General features: G+C 34.2%; 1 protein-coding gene across 4 annotated transcripts; it reads right to left on the bottom strand.

Annotated features, from left to right (window-relative positions):
• Positions 1–120: 120 nt before the first annotated feature.
• LOC145326280 (phospholipid phosphatase 1-like) lies at positions 121–22814 on the bottom strand. 4 transcript variants are annotated; one of them, XR_013881820.1, is made up of 15 exons: positions 22742–22814; positions 22028–22073; positions 21568–21595; positions 20955–21007; positions 7756–7806; positions 6238–6307; positions 5524–5578; positions 4799–4892; positions 3733–3783; positions 3473–3500; positions 3181–3276; positions 2720–2786; positions 2019–2110; positions 1053–1344; positions 121–944 (listed from the first exon to the last, which is right to left on the bottom strand). XR_013881820.1 is itself a non-coding variant. In XM_080169494.1 (14 exons), the coding sequence occupies exons 1-14, from the start codon at positions 22803–22805 to the stop codon at positions 1216–1218; spliced, it is 924 nt and encodes a 307-aa protein (XP_080025620.1). In that variant the 5' UTR covers positions 22806–22814; the 3' UTR covers positions 122–1215. The 4 variants fall into 4 exon arrangements, 2 of the variants coding, with proteins under 2 accessions (XP_080025620.1, XP_080025621.1); XR_013881821.1 differs by having other exon boundaries at positions 125–944; positions 1053–1332; XM_080169494.1 differs by having other exon boundaries at positions 122–1344.
• Between the last annotated feature and the right edge of the window lie 1755 nt (positions 22815–24569).

Here is a 24569-nt window from a genome sequence, read left to right as displayed (position 1 = left end):
TTACTAATTATCATATACTCATTAAAGTGAAAATTGTAGGTGGCTAAAATAATGATAACACCCATCAAGCCCCTTTACCCTAACCCCTCCCCTCCTAGTTGATGGGCGAATTAACCAATACTTGACGTCCATGTTAGCAACCTAAATTTACGATAATTTTCCCCCTGTCATATTATCCACGTATATTTCATCAAATGTTATAACTATATGTTTGTGTTAGCAGTACGTATGTCTAACCGTATGGCCGCTACAGTACAATAAAATTCTCAAAAAATACCTTCCTTCGAATTCCTTTCTTTACAAATCTACAAAAAAAACTTTATATTTTGTATATAAACTAAAAATGCTGATTTCTAAAATTGCATTATTGACTTATTTAAAGGTTTCTAATAAATTAATTAAAATAAATGATTATGGGCATGACATATTAAATATAACATAAACATATTTAGTCCAGAGCACACATTAGGAAATTGTTTAAGTAATCTATAAAAATCAAAACTATGGTGTACAAAAAAGGTAAAACCAGGAATGTTAACATTTTCAGAATTATCATTTTGAATGTTCAGATAAAAATTATAAAAAAGGGCTCTAAGCTTTATCAAACGATTATAAGTTAAATATAATAGAAATAGCTAAATGGAAACATCACAAGTGCATGATTACAAAGTACTGAAGGAAGAACAAATGTTTATAATTGAAAGCATGATACAAAGGGACAAATCTTAACAATAACAAAATCAATTGAATTTTTACTTAGTATAAACAAAACATAAGCTTAATAAATTGAATTTCAAAAATACTGGAGTGTGTAAAATAAATTAATCTTGTGCAGAAAATACACCCCTGTAAAAATAATCTTTGTTTAAATTTCAACTTTTCGTATAAAGTTTTCAGGGGTAAGAGGGAAACAAAAAGTATGTTTGATGATCTAGTCTGGCCATCTAATAGACAGGGACAAGTAATCTGAAAAATAAGGTGGGGCAGCAAACAAAAACTCTACCTTTTACCAAAAATTTGTTTCATAAACTGATTTCATAGATTACTTGTACCTGTCCTTATTCAGTATGGCTGAGAACCGGTTCAAATCCCGCGGATATTAATCGGTTTCGAAGCCATACTTGAAAACATTTTCTTTTGTCAAAAACAAATATAAATGAGTTAAAAGAATTTTTAAGGAAAAAGAAGATGATATATGTTAATAATCAACACATGTTATATCCGATTGATATTATCTATACTATCGCCCCTAGCTTGTTCCCTCATGGTGAGGATGTTAGCCACACCTTGATGCCCCTCCACTACATTGCTGCCCATCAGATGCTGACACTCCTGGCCACCACACTGTAAACAAACAAGAAAAACCGTCAAGTTTAAATCCTATCTGCTCCTTCTTGCAAGATTTTTGATTTTCTAAAATTCAATTGAAGTGTTCTACCAAAAGAATTTGATTTTTTCCTTTATTTTTTTAACATCTTTACTTTGCGACAAGAAGGGGGGGATATTATTCCAACACTTTTGCTGCATATTAAATTTCTATGATGAGCCCTAGTCCGTGTGTCTAGGGAAAATAAATTTCAAGAAATTTGTAGAAAATTTGTGGATATGATATCATACTGAACACACCCGTACATACACATTGTCCTAGAGAGATCTACAATATTGCATAAAAATACAGTTTAAATTAGGTTTAATTAGGTACAAGGTAAGGGGTGGTTAGGGGGGTTAGGGCATAAATAAAAGGGCATCTTTTTTAAAATTTATTTCAAAAATAAGAAAGGAGGGGGTTCACGTCATCTCTAAGTACTTTGAGAAAAAGCATCGCATTTTCAATTAGAGCATGTTAATTTCATGAGATAACAATAATATATGAATAACTTCATGAGGTTGATTCCAAGAAATCATAAAAAGACTAGGATATTTGATAATGTTAGAAAAAATTCTTGCAAGAAGCAGCAGTTAAGTATTTAAAAAAAAATTATGTTTCAATGTACAATTATGTTTACAAAGTACTGTGCCTTGTTTCGCTGATTTGTGTAGGCTGGGGTAAATTGTTGGTAAGCTAGTAGTGCAAATATTGATCCCAAGGCGGCGCCAGCTATCACATCATCTAAAAACAATTGTTAGAATAATAGTAACGGAAATATCGATCCCAAGGCGGCGCCAGCTTTCACATCATCTAAAATAATATATTATTGGTAGGATAGTAGTGTAAATATTGATCCCAAGGTGGCGCCAGCTATCACATCATCTAAAATAATGAATTATTGGTAGGATAGTATTGTAAATATTGATCCTAAGGCGGCGCAAGCTATCACATCATCTAAAATAATATATTATTCGTAGGATAGTAGTGTAAATATTGATCCCAAGGTGGCGCCAGCTATCACATCATCTAAAATTTATATTATTGGTTAAGATAGTAGTGCAAATATTGATTACAAGGTGGCGCCAGCTATCTAATCATCGTAATAACGGATTATTGGTAAGATAGTAGTTAAATATTAATCTCAAGGTGACGCCAGCTATCACATCAATTGAATAATGGATTATTGGTAGGATAGTAGTTAAATATTAATCTCAAGGTGGTAAGATAGTAGTGTAAATATGGATCCCATTCCCAAGTCGGCTAGGAAATATGTTTAAAATTTTGTGTTGAACTATGCGCGGCATAACGCGTAGCTACTCTATAAATCAAGGAATGTATGTACGTGTTTACCTGTATGGTGTTTATAATCATTGACTCTGGAGATACCAACAAACACGCAGTAGGTCAAACATGCTGTCTAAAAAATATTATCCTATTATATAAAGTAGTATCTATTGTTTTTTTTGTCTTTTTAACTAATGAACCGATTGATTTCACTATTTTATTGAACGTCCCAGGAAGGTTTTAAGCTATTTTTATTTCCAATTTGAGTCTGCATTTTAGGCTATTTTTCTACCCTTTGTACATAACCCCACTAAAGAAGCGCAACCGCCAGTATATGATATTTTTTTAGAATTGTTGAAGGGGTAGAGGAAAAGGACAATTGAGTAGATTGAAGATTTTTATGTGATTTAGGAGGATTTTTTCACACAAACAATTTTGGTGAGGCAGTGATGCAGGGACCCTATTTAAAAAAAGAATCCACTCTGATCTTTAAAAACGAAAAGTCAGTAGATTTTCTGTAATATTACCTGGAAAAGTGCTGTGACAATATAATTTTTCTGAGCTTTTTTTAGGATGAGTATTGAAAGAACCATGCCATAGAAAGCCATACTCGAGTGACCTGACCATCATAGTTTTCAACATATAGTTTTTTTTACATAGTTGCTGAACTACTTTAATTTCTGTATGTCCGTAAGACCGTAAGCTACGTAAACGGGGATATCCAATTTTCTTGGTTACTAGGAATTTTTATGGGAATTTTCAAATTATGTATTTTAGTATTTTTAAGGATTGCATAAAAAAGTTGAAACAAATTCCTGATGGAAAAGAAAGCCTTGCTTCATAAACTCTGAAATAAAAATAAAAGTCAAATATAGTACAACAATTAATTATGATTAAGTTATACCTTATTGCTTAAGAATCTTCATGCTATATTTGAATGAATGTAATGATTCTATATTTAAGCTAACCGTCTCACTAGAGAATGACAGACACATGCAGCATTAAAGAAAAGCTATGCTTTTAATTTAGAATATTTCACAGATTTTTAAAAATAAATTTCGAGGATTTAATAATTTTACCTATTTTCTCTCTCTGATTCTGATTCGAATAGCTCGGCATTTCCTCGACAACTATAAACAAAACCTAAGGTGAGTTTTCAATCAAAACACACGTTCACATTTAAAACATAAACAAACCTATTCATTGGGCTCTACAAATATGCCCTCATTCTATTTACTTACAGTGTAAAAAGACTGTCCGTTTTAAATATTAACCTATAAATCTATATACAAATCTAAGTGTTGTACTTAAAATGTCGAAAAGACTGTCTGCATTAATTATTCACATACAAATCTCTTTAAAAAAATCTCTCTAGTTGTATTTGTAATATAAAAAGACTGTCCGTATTAAATATTCACTTTTAATTTTTAATGAAATTAGGTCTACTTATTGTATTTATGTATACTATAAAAAGACTGGCCATTTCAAATATTTTATAAAAAAAATGTGGTAAGCGACAACAAGGACGTACTGACGTGAGTGTTATAGAGCAGCTTTCAATATTACCAAAAATAACAAATGCAAATGTAAAAAAAAAGATTTAATGTACACTAAAAAAATACAGGTTAATAATCAAAGAACTAGGATAGCATAAAGAATCAATACTAGTATAATGATGGAGGAATATATACGTGGAAAATAGGATGGTTTTGTTTACTAAGGGTGTTCCGCCGGCCAAGTGCTTTCACTGGACTGTACACAAGTACCTTTGACAGAGGTCCAAGCTTCTTAAGGGTGTATATTCAACTGGCTAGGGCTTAGCCTTATTTACTCTTGTTGGTGGGATAAACACTGCCAGGGGTTAAGGGACGACTGCATTTTATTAGAGTGAATCATCAATATACTAAATAATTCTCTATGAAAATAATAGAGTATAAATGTATTTTTAATGTAAAAAGACTGTCTGTGTTAAATATTTACCTATAATTTTCTATAAAAAAAGGTCTACGGCCTAATGGTTGTATTTATAATATAAAAAAGACTGCCGGTATTAAATATTTACCTATAATTCTCTATAAAAATAAGGTGTACGGGACTACTGATTGTATTTGAAATATAAAAAGACTGTCCGAATTAAATATTTACCTATAATTGTCTATGAAAATAAGGTCTACAGGCCTACTAGTGGTATTTGGAATATCACAGGACTGTCCTTGATCATACACAATATTGCATACATCTGAATAAAAATTATAATAATTAAAATCATTTTAAATAGTTATATATCTCATTGTATTATGAATATAAACCCATTTGTGCTTATTGGTGCTAACAAAACTTGTTTTAATCTTATACTTTTTTAATATTATCTCTAATACGATACAATACATGATTTTTAAGTATGGATGAGAACCGGTTCTAATTCAGAAGATATTAATAGTTAATTAAATTCGACTAGGTTTCCCTTTGTTCTTATTATCTCATATCTGTAGATTTAATCAAAGTAGCCAAAGTTTTCTAGACAACAAATTAGAAAACATATTTATAAAACCAGTATAATGAATAGTCCTTTGTCCCCTCCCTTCCTGGTAGATAGAGAACCACTAGATGAAGATGAATATAGTAATGAAAATATAATTGGATATATTGACAGGGAAAACTTTGTCGTCAATTTAGGTTGCTAACATGGACCTCATTTATTGGTCAGTTCGTTCATCCAGTAGTAGGGCAGAAGTGATAAGGAAGGAGGGTAGTAATGCTTTATTAGCCACCTGAGAGTATCACTTTATTAGAGTACATTAAAATCAAGTGCATCATCCAAGTAATAATATATTGATTGCTATAGGGTTCTGATTTGTAAAGTTTCCCACCTGCGAAATGTGGCCTAGGCCTCCCAGCAGCTAACTTCAACAAATCGGTCACAATCTAAACATTTAAGAGTTTCGAAATTGTTTGAATTTTAAAAACTTTAGTGGACTCTGTCAAGAAAAACTAATACAATTGTACAAAGGGTTTTGCACAGGGGGTGCGCGAAGCGTCACAGCTTTTGAAATGGATCGATATCAGGAGGAGGGTGTAGGGCGTAGGCCCCTGTCAAGAGAGGTGTAGTTGGATAAAGGGGGATGGAACCCTAGATGGGTATATTCACTCGTATATTTTACCAAGAGGGTACATACTATACCCCTTCCCCCCTTTTTTTCTGCAAGATTCTGCCTGTGTTGTCTAAATTCCAAATTAAAAACTAAATTATTTTTACAAAATATTTGTATTTGCAAAATAAAAGTTTAAGTATGTTGTTGTTGTTTTCATTAGCAAAGCTACTCTATAACATTGTCTTTCCGTTCGTCAGTCCGTAACACTATTGGGAAAATGTTATTTTCTCAGCAGAAATATTAAGTGAAGATTCCTATTACAGATGCGCATCTAATTGGTTTGTTCGTCTGTCTTTCGGTCATGCTTTTGTAGAAATTCTTAGTTTTTTCCTTAATTATGAGAACTGAACATCTGTGTCCGTTTGCCTACTCCATGACTTTTTGTGCTTCGTTAGTTCTAGATGTTATCATCCTTGTTTAATAATATTTCACCTGGTTTAAAAGACCGAATATAAAAACAATGGCAACATTGTTCACTGTTATCCGCCGCTGCACTACTCGCCTAAACACAATTTAACTGTTAGCTGCATTGTTAGCTTATTCATGTCCTTGTAAGCATAGACGTCCAAGGGTGGGGGTAAAGGTATGTTTTCCCCCCTCAAACTTAGAAATCCCTTATTTTCCTCGTAAAATAAAAAAAAAAGAATATTAGATTACCCCCCCGTCAAACTCTTGAAGCCCCTCATTTTACCCCCCTTAAAACTAAAGGCTTGAACGTCCCTGCTTGAAAGTTTCAAATACAAATTGTTTTTTATTTATACTATTTTTTTATGCTAAGTAGGTATTATAGATGTGAACAATTTTTTTTAATTGTCAACTAAAAAAATAGATATTTTATAATTTTCAGCAAATATAGGTAAGTAACATAAAAAAATCGGTACACCGACAAACGTCCTACTACGACAAACGTCCTACTACGACAAACGTCCTAATGCGACAAACGTCCTAAACCTGAAAATGCGACAAACCTCCTAATGCGACAAACGTCCTAAGCGACAAACCTCCTAAACGACAAACCTCCTACAGGTACAAACATCCTAATGCGACATTTCTTAAGTAAAACGTCCTAAAATTTTTCAAAGGTTATAAAATAAAAAAATCTTCCAAAATTTGAGAACAAAATCCACTAACAAAAAAAAAACGATTGGAACAATGAAAACCAATATGGCGATAAAACACAGGGGATTATTTTTTAACTGAAATTTATTTCTTTAATAACTTCATCCACAGGCCAAATTTTAAAAATCTGTCCGACAGTTTTCCCAAAGTCTGTGTTGGCTATCAAACGGCATGGTTTCAAACCCGATACATCCTTGCATTACAAAATTCGACCTTAAATTTTTTAGGACGTTTTAATTAAGAGATGTCGCTTAGGACGTTTGTCGTTTAGGACGTTTGTCGCATTAGGACGTTTGTCGCATTAGGACGTTTGTCGTAGTAGGACGTTTGTCGGTGTACCAAAAAATCTTGAAATAATAAATAGGTGTCATTTTTAACCAAAGGAAAACCCTTCAAGACGTCCAAATTGGAGGGGGTGTAAGGGGATATTTTTCCAAATCATCTCTACCAGAGATGGGGTTTTATAAAAATTGCCGCGTTTTTTCGACTTTTTTATACATTTATTGATTGTACGAAGACGATAGGATTGCAACAGAGTATACAACTTAAGAATTTTAAATTTTAAAATTATTATTTTAGCCATTTGTATAATGTCTAATACAGCTCTAAAATGATGTATTAATTAATATGCAGCAAAAATGAATTTTAAGATAATTTGTTTTTGTTTTATGAAGGCTGTACCAACAAAAGCGAAAAAAATAAATATTTGTATACTCTGTTTAGATTTCGCGAATGCCGCGCTTGTTCTACATGTCAAAAAAATGTCGAAAAAACAAGCATTTTTTATAAAACCCCTTCACAGATCGTGCTAAAAAATGAAATGAGGATTACCTTCTTGCAAGATAGTGGAGCATGCCAATTATCATCAAGGGAACAACATAACTAAAACAAGTTAAATAAATTATTATCAAACATATAAATCTAAATATAAATAATCAAGGATAAATCAGCCTTTGGTAGCCAGTAAAATAAGGTGTTCTCATAAATTTAACTGTAATTATTCTTCTTGAGAAAATGGGGGTAAAAGTTTAATTTTAATCCCCTTCTTACCCTCAAGATTCAAAATACTATAAGATGTTTAACTGTAAAGAGGAACCTTATCGGTCCAGAGGTTAGTGAGATCTTAAGCTAGAGTCAGTAATTCTTTAGTTAGGAAGAATAAGACAATTTTTGGATTTACTGCAGTTCACGGTAAAATATTGCTGGTAACGAATATTGCCCAAAATCTATGAATTTTAAATGCTGCTAGCTGCCAAACGGCTGAACGTACAGATCATACCCGCACACCATTTTAAGCAGTGTAAGAAGGCCTACAAATATCTGGAATAGCTAAGATCTAATGATGTACAGGGAAAGCTTCGCTGAAGAAAAAACGCGTATAATAGGCATTTTTTGGCAAATTCTCTGCACTGCGAGATAATTATGCATTATTGATTTATGGCTATTCCAGATTATTTGTAGGCCTTCTTATGCTGCTTAAAACAGTGTGCGGGCATGATCTGTACATTCAGCCGTTTGGCAGCTAGCAGCCTTTAAAATTCATAGATTTTGGGCAATATTCGTTACCAGCAATATTTTACCGTGAACTGCAGTAGATCCCAATTTTTAAAGTGTTCACGAAGCTGGGAAAAAGTTGATATATGTCACTGATTAATGTTTTTTAAGAGTACTTTTTTGAGAATTAAGTCTTAAATACTTCCCATTTAAAAATAAATCAAACTTTAAAAAAACGAATTTATTCCCTTGAAAACATCATTGTATTTTGAGTTTTATTATACATATCTTAAAACCTATCAAAATCGACAAATAACAATCTTTTTGTTGAAGTTTACTTGCAAATTTAGAGTAGAATAAATTCTTTTGTTACATACATATTAAACTAACCAAAAAAGTTTGTAATTTCTTTTTACGGGGAGATTAAATGATTTTTACCGAAAATCGAAAAGATATTACCAAATATGGGTATAAGGTCAGCTGATTTATAGTTGTCGATTGTGTAACATAGCACCCTCATCCTATCTCAATATTTACTACTTGCTAAAAAAGCTTCAACATACTGCAGAGCTAAAAATACGATTAGGCCTCCACATAATTGGGGGATTTTACTATAGATTGAGAAAGTTTTTAGCTATTATGGTTTTTTTATTTTGGTGTAAAATTCTTGCTTAGATTATATTTGATTAATTAACAAAAATCTATAAAAGATATTTAAAAGAAACAATCTTTGAAACATGAATTAATTTGCTATAAGCGTTTTCTGAGTACAGCACAGCCAGGTTAAATCAAATACACACACACACAAACAAACATAGGACTCCACAGAACTTGATTGTTTAATACTTCAAAACATGGAATAAGATAAAGAGACAACACAAATTATATTCTTTTAATATTAATCTGTTATTCATGGATGTACATTAATCCTAAACACAATGTAAAGATGGTTCCTGAGGTAATAAATCAAGTCAGTTACCAATAAACCTATACAAAAATTGAAATAATATAACATGTTTTTTCAGTTATGGGAATAAAATTATTTACTTTTTATAGCTATTGAAATTTTCCTGTACTGGTCCAAACTTACAACTTAAAATACACTGAAGGGACTGCGACTTTTACAATATTTAGTAATGTTTGGTTTCTATACTTCAACTTAACAAAATCTGTTGGTACCATTTGTACCACAAAAGATAAGGAGGGGGACGGAGAATGGAAAAGGGAAACATGAATGCCCAAGGTAAGTGAATGAGTGTGTGTGTGTGTGTGTGTGTGTGTGTGTATAATGACAGATATATAATTAAATTTGACACATTACGAGATTATTTTACGATGATAAAATGCTTTTTTTTATGTAAATACTATAGAAAGACTGCTATATTTTATGCTGAATATGAGCAGCAAATGATATTTGTTTATTCTATTTAAACATTTTAATTCTTAAATATCATGCTTTCTACAGATTTAATCAATTTTTCAAAATAAACCAAACTTTTTCATTACATTTTAGAGAAAGTTCAAAGATAAATATTAAAAGAGATATATTACAAAAATATTTTCTAAGTATCAATTTTTTTGTTTTTATCTGCAAGCTGTACAGAATGTACATCTAGAGCAGCAAAATGGAATTTCACCTTAATCTTCTGAATTTTCTAGATCATCATTGGCAGAAGAGTCCCCATTGTCAAGAGGATCCTCCAGATGATTATTTCCACCAAAGATCAAGAAGATTTAGTTATGAAATTATTATTTAAACTTGTTTAGCTTGAGTAAGGCTTTATGTAAATAGGATGCCAATCTTAATGATTCTATGTAACTGTAAATGTAAAAGTCTAAATGATTCTTTTCTTGATTTTGCTTTTGCTGCATTTAATTCCCTTAAATTAACTTAAATTAGCAGTCATAGGCAGGAAAGATAATCTATGAATAGACCTTATTAATTGTTAATTTTATTTCCAGATATCCTAAGTGTTTTATTTAAAATGAATGTATGAAACAATCTGAAAGAAACCAAAGATTTAAAAAGGTAGAATTTTGACTCTTTTTTACAATTTGCTCAGTAGCCAAGAGAGGTGGGGCTGAGGCATTGTTGATGTTGATCCTGATCTTGTCTTGTTAAGGACTGTTGCTGCTGATGGTGATGGTGACAGAGATGATCTGGTAGAGTTCAGAGAGGAGGATCAAGCAACACTAGAGTTGGTCAACTGTGGATAAATGTCTGGCACTCAAATCCCCAACACCCTACCAAACAAGGGTTGAGCTTGAGTTGGGAAGCTTGCAGGTGTGTAAAGTTTAATTTAATGCTATCTGATGTTTAAAGCAATCAAATTCATGCAAGCAAAGTTGATCTCCTTAAAATTGAATCTGGCACTGAATAGTTTAAATTGTCTGATGATTATGTATCCATTCAATCCTAATCTGATGATCTTTAGGAGTGGCTTGGAGTGGAGCCAGCCCAGTAGAGAGGGAACCCTGCAAGAAGTGGCCTACAAGCAAAACTGCCACTTGAAAAAGGTACATACATTTAAGAGTCAAATTTAAAGAGCCTTGAAACTAGCAATTTCATAAATATCAGCAATTGAGTCCTGTAAGTCATCTTTAATAGTGTTGAACAAAAGAATCTTAAGTCAAGTCTTTAAAATAACTGATGATTCATTATCATCATCTTCCAGCTCCTCAAGTATATCTTTTTTAGAGCTGCAGCTGCTGACAATCACAAGCTGACAAGGAGCACCAATTGACAAAGAAGTACTAGAGGATGAGATAAGAGTTGATTGCTGATGATCTGATCAAGATGATGATATAGTTGATGATGATACCAAAGATGATGATATAGTTGATGATGATACCAAAGATGATGATGAAAGTAATGATGAAGAAGCTATGAGTGATGAAGTTATTGATGTTGACAGCCAAGAAATGTTGAAGTAAAAGATGCTTGAGAAAGACTATGTAAGTTTAATTATTATTGTAAACCAATTTATTTTAATTTCTTTCTTCAATAATTCAAATTCAATCAATTTCTTTTACAAAAGCAGATAAAGTTTGACCTTCTGTCACTAAAAAATATTCAATTCAAAATCATTCCAAAAGTTTTATTTTTATCAATTTTAAACATTTTAAATTTTAAATCAAATGCATATATTTATTGTAAAGGATATCTGGATTAGTCTAATGGTCTATTCTTTTTAGGTTTACCGCACCTTTGATGTAAGAAACTATTAAACAAATTAAGAAACTGTGTGTAAATAAAGTTGAAATATTTGCAGAAGTCAACACAGAATGGCTAGAAACAAACTTTAAAATTCTACCTGTGGGCAGTCAAGCTGAAATACTATGCAGGTCAGAACAGTAAACATAGTAAATCTAGTGGACCAGTTACTATAAGCCAATGTCTGAATCTGATGCTTCTGAATTACATGGATTTAGCCTATCATCAACTGAAACAGCAATCAACATATCACTGGAATTATCAAGAAGGATTGAAGCTCTTGAAACAGAACCAGAATCATCTGTTGGAAGTGCCTCAGGATTAGATGATTATGATATAGATCTTACTGGTACTGAGTATATTGTTGAAGATCCTCCTGTTAATTATGGTAATAAAACAAGTGTTCCTCTACAAATAGCTTTTGTCTCTGATACTGATGGTACTGAGGAAGATGAAGCTAATGCTACCATTAGGGATCTTGAAAGGTATATTAGTGCTCCTACAACTCCAGTACCCTCAACCAACAACTCAGCTCTTTCTCTACAAAACACAGATACAGTTGTTGTAAAGAAAACAGTCTCCAAAACTATGGCAAAAACAATTAAGAAGCATCTCACCCAACTGCTTGATGCCTCTATGGTCTGGGAAGATGACTTTGAGGATGTTGATCCTACTAAGATTACAGCAGCTGCTAGAAGTGGCTTGGTTGAAATTGCAAGAGACCAAGCAACTAAAACCAGAGAAGTTATCACTTTCTTCAATGAGAATCCTTCTGATCAGTTCCTTGAAAACAAACTAGAAGAAGCTAACCTGCTGAGGAAGAAGTTCTCTACTTTTATCAAAGCAGCTAATGAAGCAGAGCATGCCACACCTTCCTCTTCCTTAAACACTTCTTCAAACTCCATATCTGATGAGATTTCTGGTGAAAGAGCCTTGGCTTTGGAAGCCCCAGTCTTGAAATTGGTTGATAATGTCCTTGCAGAGTTGAAAGCTGTGAAGGAGACATCTGTCAAGACAATGGCTAACTATAAGTCTATGGAGGCTAGTTATGAGGCAGCTGAAATGGAAGCCAGGGAAGTAAAGAGTCAGATTGATGACATTGTTAAACATGCTATTGCTGCTGGTAAGAGAGAAGCTGTTCATAGATTAGATCTGAAGTCTGTTGAAGTTCAGAATGCTAAACAGGATGCTAAAACTGCTCTCAAGGCTGCAGCCAAGAAGCTTGGAATTACACCAGGAAGCACTAAGAGTAAGGCAGATATCAAGTTCAAGGTTCCTGTATTCTCTGGCAACTATAAGGAAGGAAATGACTACTTCACATTCTCTACTCAGCTGAATGATTACTTTGATTGTCAAGGAGATTTTAGTGATCATGAGAAGTACCTGAAGCTAACAACTGAGTGCTTGCACAAAACTCCAAAGGAAGCCTGTGCTGGATTGACAACATATTTGGAATGTATGGAGCTGCTGGAGTCAATTTATGGTCAGCCAAAGATTCTCTTTAGTCAGAAGGCTGCTGAAATTGAAGAGTTTGGTAGGTGTCCTACAGGTTATATTGAGAGGAGAAATTGGGCTATTAATGTGCAACACAAATTGTCTAGTCTGCACCAGATGGCTACCAGGCATGAGATTACTGATGTTTATGGATCTACTGATATTCTGTCTATTGTGCAACAGAATATGCTTCCTCATGATGTGCTAGAGTTGAAGAAGAGAGTTAAAAGTAAAAGGAGAGCTTATGGTGGATTGATGCCTGGCAGAGAAGAACTGATGATGTTACAGATTGAATACTTACAAACTATGGTTGATGAAGCTACCTTTGAGCTTGAATATGATATCTCTATCTGTGGGAAGACAATTACTGATCTTGGCAAGAAGAGCCTTAAATCAACCAGGAGTGGCAAGTCATATGCAGCTAAAGTCAATGATAATACTGGTGATAGTGATGATCATAATCCTACTGAAGCAAGTCAATCTGTTGGTACTGTTGTTGCAACCCCTTCTCAACCTGTCACAAGCACTCCAATTAACAGTCCAACTGCTGGCAAGGAGAAGAAAAGCAGTAATAAGTCTAAGAATGCTGCTCATCAAGTGAATCAAGCCAAGGATCCTAAAGTTGTCTCCTGTTCTTGGTGTAACAAGAAACACACTCACTTGTCATACTGTAAAAGATTTCTGAAGAACAAGTCCTATGAGAGGTTTAAGCAAGCATGTGCTACTGGGAGCTGCATAAGATGCCTGAGAATGGATGCTGGATTTACATATGATAAGAGAGAGGAATGGTTCAAGCAGCATAAGCCATATTGTCTTGATAAGTATGTTTGTGATCAAGAGATATGTAGAGACAAGGAGCCATGGAGACAGAATCATATTTTATTGTGCAAGTTTCATCATGAGGAGAATGAGAAAAGGAAAGAGGAATATATTGCTACTTTAGACACCAAGTATATGCCTGCCAATGCTGAGATCCACTTTAGCAGTTTCCCCATCTTCTTCACTGACAATAAGATTGATTCTGATGATGTACCTGAAAATCCTGCTGTAGTTAAGGATGTTGATAGCCCTCCAATTTATATGATGCAATATGTACCTGGACCCAAGAATGAAAAGTTGCTCTGCTTTTATGACAGTGGTTGTATGGGAGCTGTGTTGTCTGAAAGAGCCTTTTCAGTACTTGATTCTTCATTGACAAGACCAGGGCCAACAGTATTGGAGGTAGCAGGAGGTGGAACTGTCAGGATTCCATATGGTGACTATACTGTTCATTTACCACTTGTTGCCAAGGATGATCCTAATAAGGTTGCTGAAATGACTATGCTGAGGATGGACCAAGTCAGCTCTGAATTTCCTGTTTGGAGACTCTGTGAAGCCTGGGATGAATTGAATGAGTCATACAACAATGCTAACCCTGATGGTAAACCACTACCTACTGTTGAGGAGGAGATAGGTGGAGCCACAGTTGATCTGATGATTGGGATCAGATATCTCAAGTATTTTCCTGTGTATGAGTTTTCCTTAAGTTGTGGATTATCCATCTTTACAGCCAGATTTAAAGGAGTTAATGGCAAGCAAGGAGTCCTTGGAGGATCACATAGCTCATGGAGGAATGCAAGGAATGCTGCTCAAATGATGGGTCCAAAGATGTTCTTAACCATGGAAATGAGAACATACAACTTTGTCAACTCTACTCTTTATGGTCCTACTTTTCCTGTAATGGAGTGTTCTGAGGAGTTCACCAAACCACTAATTTGTCAAGTGTGTGAGTGTGAGGAGGATTATGAAGATTACAAGGTAAGAGTGACCATTGCAGCCAACTCCCCTAAAAGAGAGATCAAGGAATTCCAGCTACTAGAAGAATATGGAGGTGAGGATAATTACAGATGTCAGAAATGCAGAAATTGCCAAGACTGCAAGAATGCTGAGACTCTTGAGGAAGCTAGTCTTAAGGAGGAGCATGAGGATTTGCTAATTCATGACAGTGTTACCTATGTACCTACCAAGAAGAAGTGTACTGCTAAGTTGCCATTTATCCTTGATCCTAGCAAGTATTTGGCTGATAATAAGTATATTGCTGTAAAGATCCTTGAGTCACAATTGAGAATTGCCAGTAAAAGCCCTGAGATGATTCCTGATATTTTACATTCCCATGAGAAGCTAAGATCAAGAGGATTTGTAAAGAAGATTTCAGAGCTGCCTCCAGAAATCCAGAAGTTAGCAAGAGGGGATGGATATTTTATACCTTGGAGATGTGTATTCTCATCATCATTGAGTACACCATGCAGAATGGTCTTTGATGCATCATCAAGAACAAGCACTGGTTATAGTCTTAATTGTATTCTTGCCAAAGGATCCAATATGCTTGCAACACTTGTAAATCTTCTGATACAGTTTAGAGTTGGTGCTTCTGCTTTTACAGCAGATGTTCAGATGGCTTACAATGCAGTTGAATTGGAGCCAGAGTTCCTGAAATATCAAAAGTATCTCTGGTGTGAAGATCTTGACCCTAAGAACCCAGCTGAGGAAATGGTTGTTTGTACACTTATCTATGGAGTAAGACCCAGTGGAAATCAGACTATGGTTGGTTTCAAGAAAACTGCTGATTTTGCTGCTACTATCCCTGAGCTTGAATATACTGGTGGACCTGCTGTGCTTAAGAAGAAGTTGTATATGGATGATGCTATGTCTTCTCATTTAACTGATCAAGCCAGAGATCTTGCTGCACAAGGATTGATTGATTCTCTTGCCCTTAGTCAGATGGGTGTTAAAGCTATAACCAAGAATGGGGAAGATCCTTCTGATATAGTATCTGCTGATGGAGAATCTGTTGGAGTGTGTGGATATGTTTGGAACCCCAAAGAAGACACTATTGGACTAGACATAAAACCTCTCTTTTTTGGTAAAAAGAAAAGGGGGAAAATGCCTGAACTTGTCACAGGTGATGTTAAGGAAGCTCTTGCCAAAACATTTACAAGAAGAACTCTTTCTGGTAGAGTTGCTTCAGTTTATGATCCTCTGGGTATTGTTGTTCCAGTGACTGCTGACTTGAAGGTTGATCTTAGCCAGATGTGCAAGCTGTCTGAAGGATGGGATGATTCCTTGCCAAATGAACATCTTGACAAGTGGGTGCAGAATCTTGCTAGTATTCAGCTGCTTGGAAATATTAGAATCCCTAGGACAATCTTCCCAAAAGAAGGTCTTGACATTGATAACATTGAGCTTCTGATTGCTACTGATGCCAGCCAAGTTGTTGCAGTTGCTGCTGTTTATGTTAGACTCCTCTGTCCCAATGGAGAATTTGCTTGCCAGTTGATAGCAGCAAAGTCCAAGCTGACATCAAAGTTGACAGTGCCTAGGGCAGAGATGAAGGCTTGTACAATGGGAGCAGTTCTTGGTGATGTTGTCAAGAAGCAGTTTAATGGTTTAATCAAGAGATGTCTGTATGTGACAGATTCTACTGTGGCCCTCTCATGGATTCACCAAGACAGCAGGCCATTGCAAGTTGGAGTAAGGAATTGTGCTATCCAGATAAGGAGGTATTCTGATGTTAATGAGTGGAGACATATTGAATCTGCACTTAATCCTGCTGATATTGGTACAAGGCCTTGCAAAGTTTCTGATGTAATGGAAGGATCAATTTGGCAGGTTGGACATGAGTGGATGAAGCAGCCCCAGCAACAGATGCCTGTCAAGACTGTTCAAGAGATGACCTTGTCCAAGGAGGAGAAGATGATTGTTGCCAAAGAAATCAGAAGCTCTGATATTCAAGGGATCATTCTGACAAACTTGGTTGCTAAGGTTTCTGAAAGGTATGAGTTCTCCAGATATATAATTGATCCTTGCTCCACCACTTGGCCAAAAGTTCTGAGGAAGTTGGCAATATTGGCTAGATTGACCAAGATTTGGAGAAAGAAAGCTAAGAGTCTTGAAGTAGTAGCAGAGAAGGTTGTTGTAGTTGTTGATAATGAAGATGAAGAACATGCTAAAAGGTATCTGTTCCAAGTTACAACTAAGGAAGTGCAACATTTTAATAATCCTTCCAAGTTGGTTGATGGTAAACTTGTTGATGGTGTTCTTAGACATGATGGAAGAATCCTTGAAGGGGATGAGCCTGACAATGTTGCCAATGTGATGGTGGATCTGAAGCCCTTCACCTTCTTCAACCCTATCTTGGACAGATACAGCCCTGTAAGTTATAGCATTATGACATATTGTCATGTTACAGTCACTCATCATGGTGGAATCAAGAGTACTTTGAGAGCTTCCAGAGATATAGCATTCATTCTTCTTGCTGACAGTTTGGCTGCTGAGATCAAGAAATCCTGTAAGTTTTGTCAGAAATACAAAGCCAGACTTCTAGAGGCAGAGATGGCCAAAGTTCACCCATCAAGATATACTATTGCTCCTGCTTTCTACTCAAGTCAAGCTGATCTTTTTGGACCCTTTGAAGCTCACTGCAAACATGGCAGGAGATCAACAATCAAGGTGTATGGTGTTGTCTTCAAGTGTTCTACAACTAATGCTTGTGCTGCATTTGTTATGCAAGCATATGACACTGAGAATTTTGTTGATGTGTTTCTCAGATTTGGCTCCAGATATGGTTATCCCAATCATGTGTATATTGACCAAGGATCACAGATTGTTGCTGCTTGCAAGAAGATGGAGTTGTCTGTTGTTGACCTCACCAAGACCATCAACACTAAAACTAAGACAAAGCTTAGTTTTGAAACTTGTCCTGCTGGTTCCCATAATTTCATTGGTGGTGCTGAGAGAGCTGTAGGAAGGATTAAAGAGTTGTTTAATGCTGTGTTCAAGGGATTGAAGTTGGATGTTCTTCACTATGAGACTGCCTTCTGTTGGATTACCAATGAACTCAATTCTTTGCCTATGTGTATGGGGAACAGGTACACAAATTTGGATGAGATGGATTTGATCACCCCTGCCAGGTTGTTGCTAGGAAGAAACAACAGGTGTGCCCCAGCTGGTTCTATCACAATGGCATCAGGAGCCCAAATGCTTAAGCATATGGAGTTAGTTGAGCAGAGTTGGTGGAAAGTTTGGGCAAGTCAGAGAATTGCTGATTATATTCCCAAATCAAGACAATGGCATGGTGATGGTATCCCAATAGTGAAGGTTGGTGATGTTGTTATTTTCCTGAGAGATACTGGTGTTCAGCTTGGTGGATTATCATGGAGAGTTGGTATTGTTGCAAATTTGGAAGAATCTCATGATGGTATTGCCAGGTCAGTGAGTATCAAGTACAGAAACAAGATTGGAGGGAAGTATTACTACACCAAGAGATCTGTAAGAGAGATTGCTGTGTTGGAATCTGAGGATGAGTTGGATTTGCCAGGCCAATTGAGTGAAGCCCTTGCCAGAGCCAACATCAACCTGACCATCAATACTGTAAGTACAGCATGAACTCTCTATCTTTCTTCTTCTATGAACTTTAAATGTCCTTTCTTATTAGTGAATTGGCATACATTTTGAACTGTGTAAAACATCTATGCCACAGTCAGCCTTTATGGCACTCCTAGTTTTAGTGATTTTATCTGATGAATTTATTATAAGTCTGTTGGAACACTTAGTCTGTAAGAAAAACTTTGAATCTGATGAATTGATATGTGAAACAAAGGACATTTAAATATTTGTTTATTTCCATGTTTTCCTCTATCTCTATTATAGTTGGCACAAATTGTGTCATTTTATGAAACCTTTAAAGATTTTAAACAAACTAATCAAAGCTCAAATAACCAAATCATATCAAAGTGGAGCTGGAGTTCAGTCAAGATTCAAGTACTGGAGTGTTGAAATTCCATTGTGGCTAACTTTCTGTGGTGGGACTGTACAGAATGTACATCTAGAGCAGCAAAATGGAATTTCACCTTAATCTTCTGAATTTTCTAGATCATCATTGGCAGAAGAGTCCCCATTGTCAAGAGGATCCTCCAGATGATTATTTCCACCAAAGATCAAGAAGATTTAGTTATGAAATTATTATTTAAAATTGTTTAGCTTGAGTAAGGCTTTATGTAAATAGGATGCCAATCTTAATGATTCTATGTAACTGTAAATGTAAAAGTCTAAATGATTCTTTTCTTGATTTTGCTTTTGCTGCATTTAATTCCCTTAAATTAACTTAAATTAGCAGTCATAGGCAGGAAAGATAATCTATGAATAGACCTTATTAATTGTTAATTTTATTTCCAGATATCCTAAGTGTTTTATTTAAAATGAATGTATGAAACAATCTGAAAGAAACCAAAGATTTAAAAAGGTAGAATTTTGACTCTTTTTTACAATTTGCTCAGTAGCCAAGAGAGGTGGGGCTGAGGCATTGTTGATGTTGATCCTGATCTTGTCTTGTTAAGGACTGTTGCTGCTGATGGTGATGGTGACAGAGATGATCTGGTAGAGTTCAGAGAGGAGGATCAAGCAACACTAGAGTTGGTCAACTGTGGATAAATGTCTGGCACTCAAATCCCCAACACCCTACCAAACAAGGGTTGAGCTTGAGTTGGGAAGCTTGCAGGTGTGTAAAGTTTAATTTAATGCTATCTGATGTTTAAAGCAATCAAATTCATGCAAGCAAAGTTGATCTCCTTAAAATTGAATCTGGCACTGAATAGTTTAAATTGTCTGATGATTATGTATCCATTCAATCCTAATCTGATGATCTTTAGGAGTGGCTTGGAGTGGAGCCAGCCCAGTAGAGAGGGAACCCTGCAAGAAGTGGCCTACAAGCAAAACTGCCACTTGAAAAAGGTACATACATTTAAGAGTCAAATTTAAAGAGCCTTGAAACTAGCAATTTCATAAATATCAGCAATTGAGTCCTGTAAGTCATCTTTAATAGTGTTGAACAAAAGAATCTTAAGTCAAGTCTTTAAAATAACTGATGATTCATTATCATCATCTTCCAGCTCCTCAAGTATATCTTTTTTAGAGCTGCAGCTGCTGACAATCACAAGCTGACAAGGAGCACCAATTGACAAAGAAGTACTAGAGGATGAGATAAGAGTTGATTGCTGATGATCTGATCAAGATGATGATATAGTTGATGATGATACCAAAGATGATGATATAGTTGATGATGATACCAAAGATGATGATGAAAGTAATGATGAAGAAGCTATGAGTGATGAAGTTATTGATGTTGACAGCCAAGAAATGTTGAAGTAAAAGATGCTTGAGAAAGACTATGTAAGTTTAATTATTATTGTAAACCAATTTATTTTAATTTCTTTCTTCAATAATTCAAATTCAATCAATTTCTTTTACAAAAGCAGATAAAGTTTGACCTTCTGTCACTAAAAAATATTCAATTCAAAATCATTCCAAAAGTTTTATTTTTATCAATTTTAAACATTTTAAATTTTAAATCAAATGCATATATTTATTGTAAAGGATATCTGGATTAGTCTAATGGTCTATTCTTTTTAGAATTACCGCACCTTTGATGTAAGAAACTATTAAACAAATTAAGAAACTGTGTGTAAATAAAGTTGAAATATTTGCAGAAGTCAACACAGAATGGCTAGAAACAAACTTTAAAATTCTACCTGTGGGCAGTCAAGCTGAAATACTATGCAGGTCAGAACACAAGCGAAGAAATAACTTATTTTCTCTTAGTTTAATTGATGCTCAGATTTTAACATTGTTTTCATGTGGAAACACTCTCCGCATTTTAAACTGATTTTTTTCTAACTTAACTGAACTTTTAAGGCATAATTCTTTGAAAATTACTTAAAATATAAAAAAGGTAAACGAAAATGCATTTTGAAAAATTAAATTCGCGATCACTTTAAAGGAAAAAAAAGACTACCTGACAACACCGTTCAGAATTGAATTCACAGTGGAAGATTTGTACGGAAGGCTGGAGATTTGAAAATATAATGTAAGATTTATGCATAGGGATGGGATAATGCCTTGAAATATTTTGGCTAACAGAGAGGGATGGGACAATGGGATGTTCATTACAATAGTCCCTAAAGTCTAAAATTACGGACTCTTATCCGTTGGCTTATGTATGAATTTTAATTGGTTGGTTCAATAAGTTGATTGTCCAAACGTTTAAACCACTAATTGTAATCTACAGTAGTGGTAAATTACTGTGTCATCATTGGGGACGTACATCAATTTAGCGGCCAACGTCTTATCCATTTAGATCCCTCTTTGCATTAGCTCCGTGTCTTATAGGTAAAATTGTAATTTAAATTGTGCTTACTATAACGTCAGCAAATTATCCACAAATTGAAAACAGTTTGTATGCAGATAAAAATTCGAAAAGATGGATTTTATATTTAGGAACATATTTAGACATACTGCGAATTTCACTGAGGCTCACACGCGGCTGCCGAGCCCTTGCTTTTATTAATGAAACCGTATCTTATTATCCTTGTGCATTTATAGGTATTATAAAATATATATTCGATCCTAATGTCTTTGTCAAAACAGAAAAATCCTTTAAATCAAAATTATATTTTTTACTTTCATAGGAAAAAATTGGTATATTATAGCTAAAATTGCAACAATAAAAAAAAATTATTGAACTATTATAACAAGCTTCCTGTCATATCACTAACTATAAAGTTCTGTTTTTACCGGCGACATAAAATATTCAGAAGTGGATATTTCTTTTTTTTTCTGGGCCGAGATCACATCAAGTTATCGTAAAAATTTACGTCATAGAATACAAATGACCAATGATAGGCCAATACACAGACTAAATTACCAATGGCAGGCCAGAATACAATCTAACTGACCAAAGGTAGGTCAGTATGACGTCATTTTCAATAGGCACATTGGTTTTCTATTAACTTGTTTTTATTGCGCAATAAATGATGTATTTGTCCTTGTTATTGGCATTTTAAAAAATAAATATAATTTTGATTTCCTGAAATATGAGGGCTACCAAACTTTTTCAAAACTATATATACAACACCTGAAAAGATAGAACTGTTATAGCATATTTTTAGATAATAGCATCCAGTTTTAGAAATGTCAATATGATAATACAAGGCAAGCAATTATATTAATTACAAACTTAGTTATGGAATATAATATAAACGATAAAATAATAAGGTTGAGTTAGTTATCCTTTATGCCTAACCCCTGCGAAAGGTCTTAACCCTTAGAGCTACACTGTACCCAATATAACTTAACCCTGCAGAGCTACACTGTACCCAATATAACTTAACCCTGCAGAGCTACACTGTACCCAATATAACTTAACCCTGCAGAGCTACACTGTACCCAATATAACTTAACCCTGCAGAGCTACACTGTACCCAATATAACTTAACTCTGCAGAGCTAAACTGTACCCAATATAACTTAACCCTGCAGAGCTACACTGTACCTAATATAACTTAACCCTACAGAGCTACACTGTACCTAATATAACTTAACCCTGCAGAGCTACACTGTACCCAATATAACTTTAACCCTGCAGAGCTACACTGTACCCAATATAAAAAACTTAACCAAACCTACAGTAAAACACAAACACACAAAAAACCTACACCCCTCCCTTATTTTCAATTAATTTCAAAATAGAACGTGGGTTCTGCGCTCGACTTAGCACTTTAAGGGCAACCACCCTAAATATTACCTAAAACAACAATTAAAAGCCAGTTTAAAACGTCCATTGCTACTGATTTACTTCTGAGTTCCATTTTTTTCTGAATAAAAAATACAATATTTTTATTATTTTCTAAAAATCGCGAAACCTATCGCTGTAATTTTTGACACATAACATTTAACAAGCCATCAAAACTGGTTCAAATCTTTTTAAATTTTTAATTTTAATTACCTTGGAAAGCTGTCTATAATACGATGCGATAAATGTCTATTACTAAAATTTATTGTATGACTATCATTATTTTGTAATAACCGGAAACGTCTATTTACAACAGAAAGTATGGCAACATTCAAAAGAAGCGAAGCTTAAATTTACACAGCAAACTTTGGATAGACACACGTACGGACTATGTGAATTGAAAAATAGATGCTATCTGGTGTAAAAAATGCTGTGCTAATAAAAAAGAGCCGCAATAAATTTTTTCTTAAAAGTTAAAAAAGATTATTAGAAAATTTATTTACTATATGGTAAAGAAAATGTTTTAAGTTTTTTAAAATTATTTTAGTGATAAAACTTTTTAAAAGCCATCTCTAGGTAAGTTTTTTTTCAACAACTAAAATCTCTGTGTCATTTTCATCTCATTATTTACCGTCAAAAGGAAAAGAGAAAAGTAATCTAAAATAATATCTAATAACCAAAGGCATAAAAATGGCTTGATTACTTAATTTCAGGGATATTATGGGAATAACAATGGAAGACAAATTAAATTGCACACAAAAAAATACCCCTGATAGGGATTTCATAATTTTAAACTTTACACCACACAATCAAGAAATAATATCAACACCTAGTGATTATAAACTGGCGAATGTATAATTCTTAGATACTTAAAGGCAGTATAATTTACAAAACATTGTCACTTCCCTCCCTTTTTAGTTAATTTCAAAAATTTGTATCCTTCTTTCTACTATTTCATGAAAAAAAACAGCTATTAGCTTTTTAAAATGATCAAATTGAATTTTGAATTAAAAAAAATATATAATTTGATTGTGATGTCCTGAAGGCTAAAAAGAAAAAAAACTGTATATTGAAGTAAAAATAATCCTACTTTATTAAGAAGCAAGCTTTTTTGTCAGTAGTGGAGGATCTCACTGACCGCTGAACCGATATGGTTCTCCTTTAAAGTGAGGCTTCTTATAAGACCAGTGGAGGATTTTGACTATTTTGGGGGATAGTATCTTAAACCTCCCAAGAGAAAAAAAATAACTCTAATTTTTTAGTTTTAAAACTTGAAAATAGGAGGGGCGTGGGTAAACTTCCTACCGAACCTTAGGTGCCCCTAGAGGCTTGTAGGGGGCGTAGCCGCTTGTGTTTATAATATTGTTCAGAAAAAAGAAACTATATAGTTACACATCGCTGACATTGAAAAGAATTTCTAGGTATACTACACATTTCTAAAGAAAATAAATTAGTCAGATAATAATAATTACAAAATTGGTACTCAAAAACAAGGATGATAACTTCCAAGCATTAATGAAAAAAAAACTTAAAAAGTCTTCAAATTTTTGCGTAGAATTACAAAATAAAAAAAATATGATAAATAATCTTTGTAACAGATTATTGATTTATTTTTATAACTTCAAAAGGGGTAGTTTCACGAAATGCATTTGAACTTAATTTAGTGAACCGCATATTTTTTGCTAGTTAATGGGTTAAACTATATTATATGGCATATATATGAAAGAATTTCAATTTTCTAACCACGTAGTTTTAAAAATATCAAGACTTGAAAATCGTCTTTTTGTGATATATGCAATTTAAAAAGACGATTTTCAAGTCTTGATATTTTAAAAACTGC

The sequence above is a fragment of the Acartia tonsa genome, chromosome 8, assembly GCF_053477335.1.
Source record: "Acartia tonsa isolate MP-2025a chromosome 8, ASM5347733v1, whole genome shotgun sequence".
In the NCBI taxonomy this organism is placed as follows: Eukaryota; Metazoa; Arthropoda; class Copepoda; order Calanoida; family Acartiidae; genus Acartia; species Acartia tonsa.
Note: the sequence above shows the minus strand (reverse complement) of the source record. Positions and strands in the feature narration are given on the sequence as shown.

Coding starts and splice junctions, on each gene's coding strand:
- LOC145326280 (XM_080169494.1), bottom strand. CDS start 22,805: ATGGAACTCAGAAGTAAATCAGTAGCAATGGACGTTTTAAACTGGCTT. Junction 22,074..22,741: donor GCTTTTAATTGTTGTTTTAG/GTAATATTTAGG, acceptor CTATCTTTTCAG/GTGTTGTATATATAGTTTTG. Junction 2,787..3,180: donor TTGTCACAGCACTTTTCCAG/GTAATATTACAG, acceptor AATATTTTTTAG/ACAGCATGTTTGACCTACTG.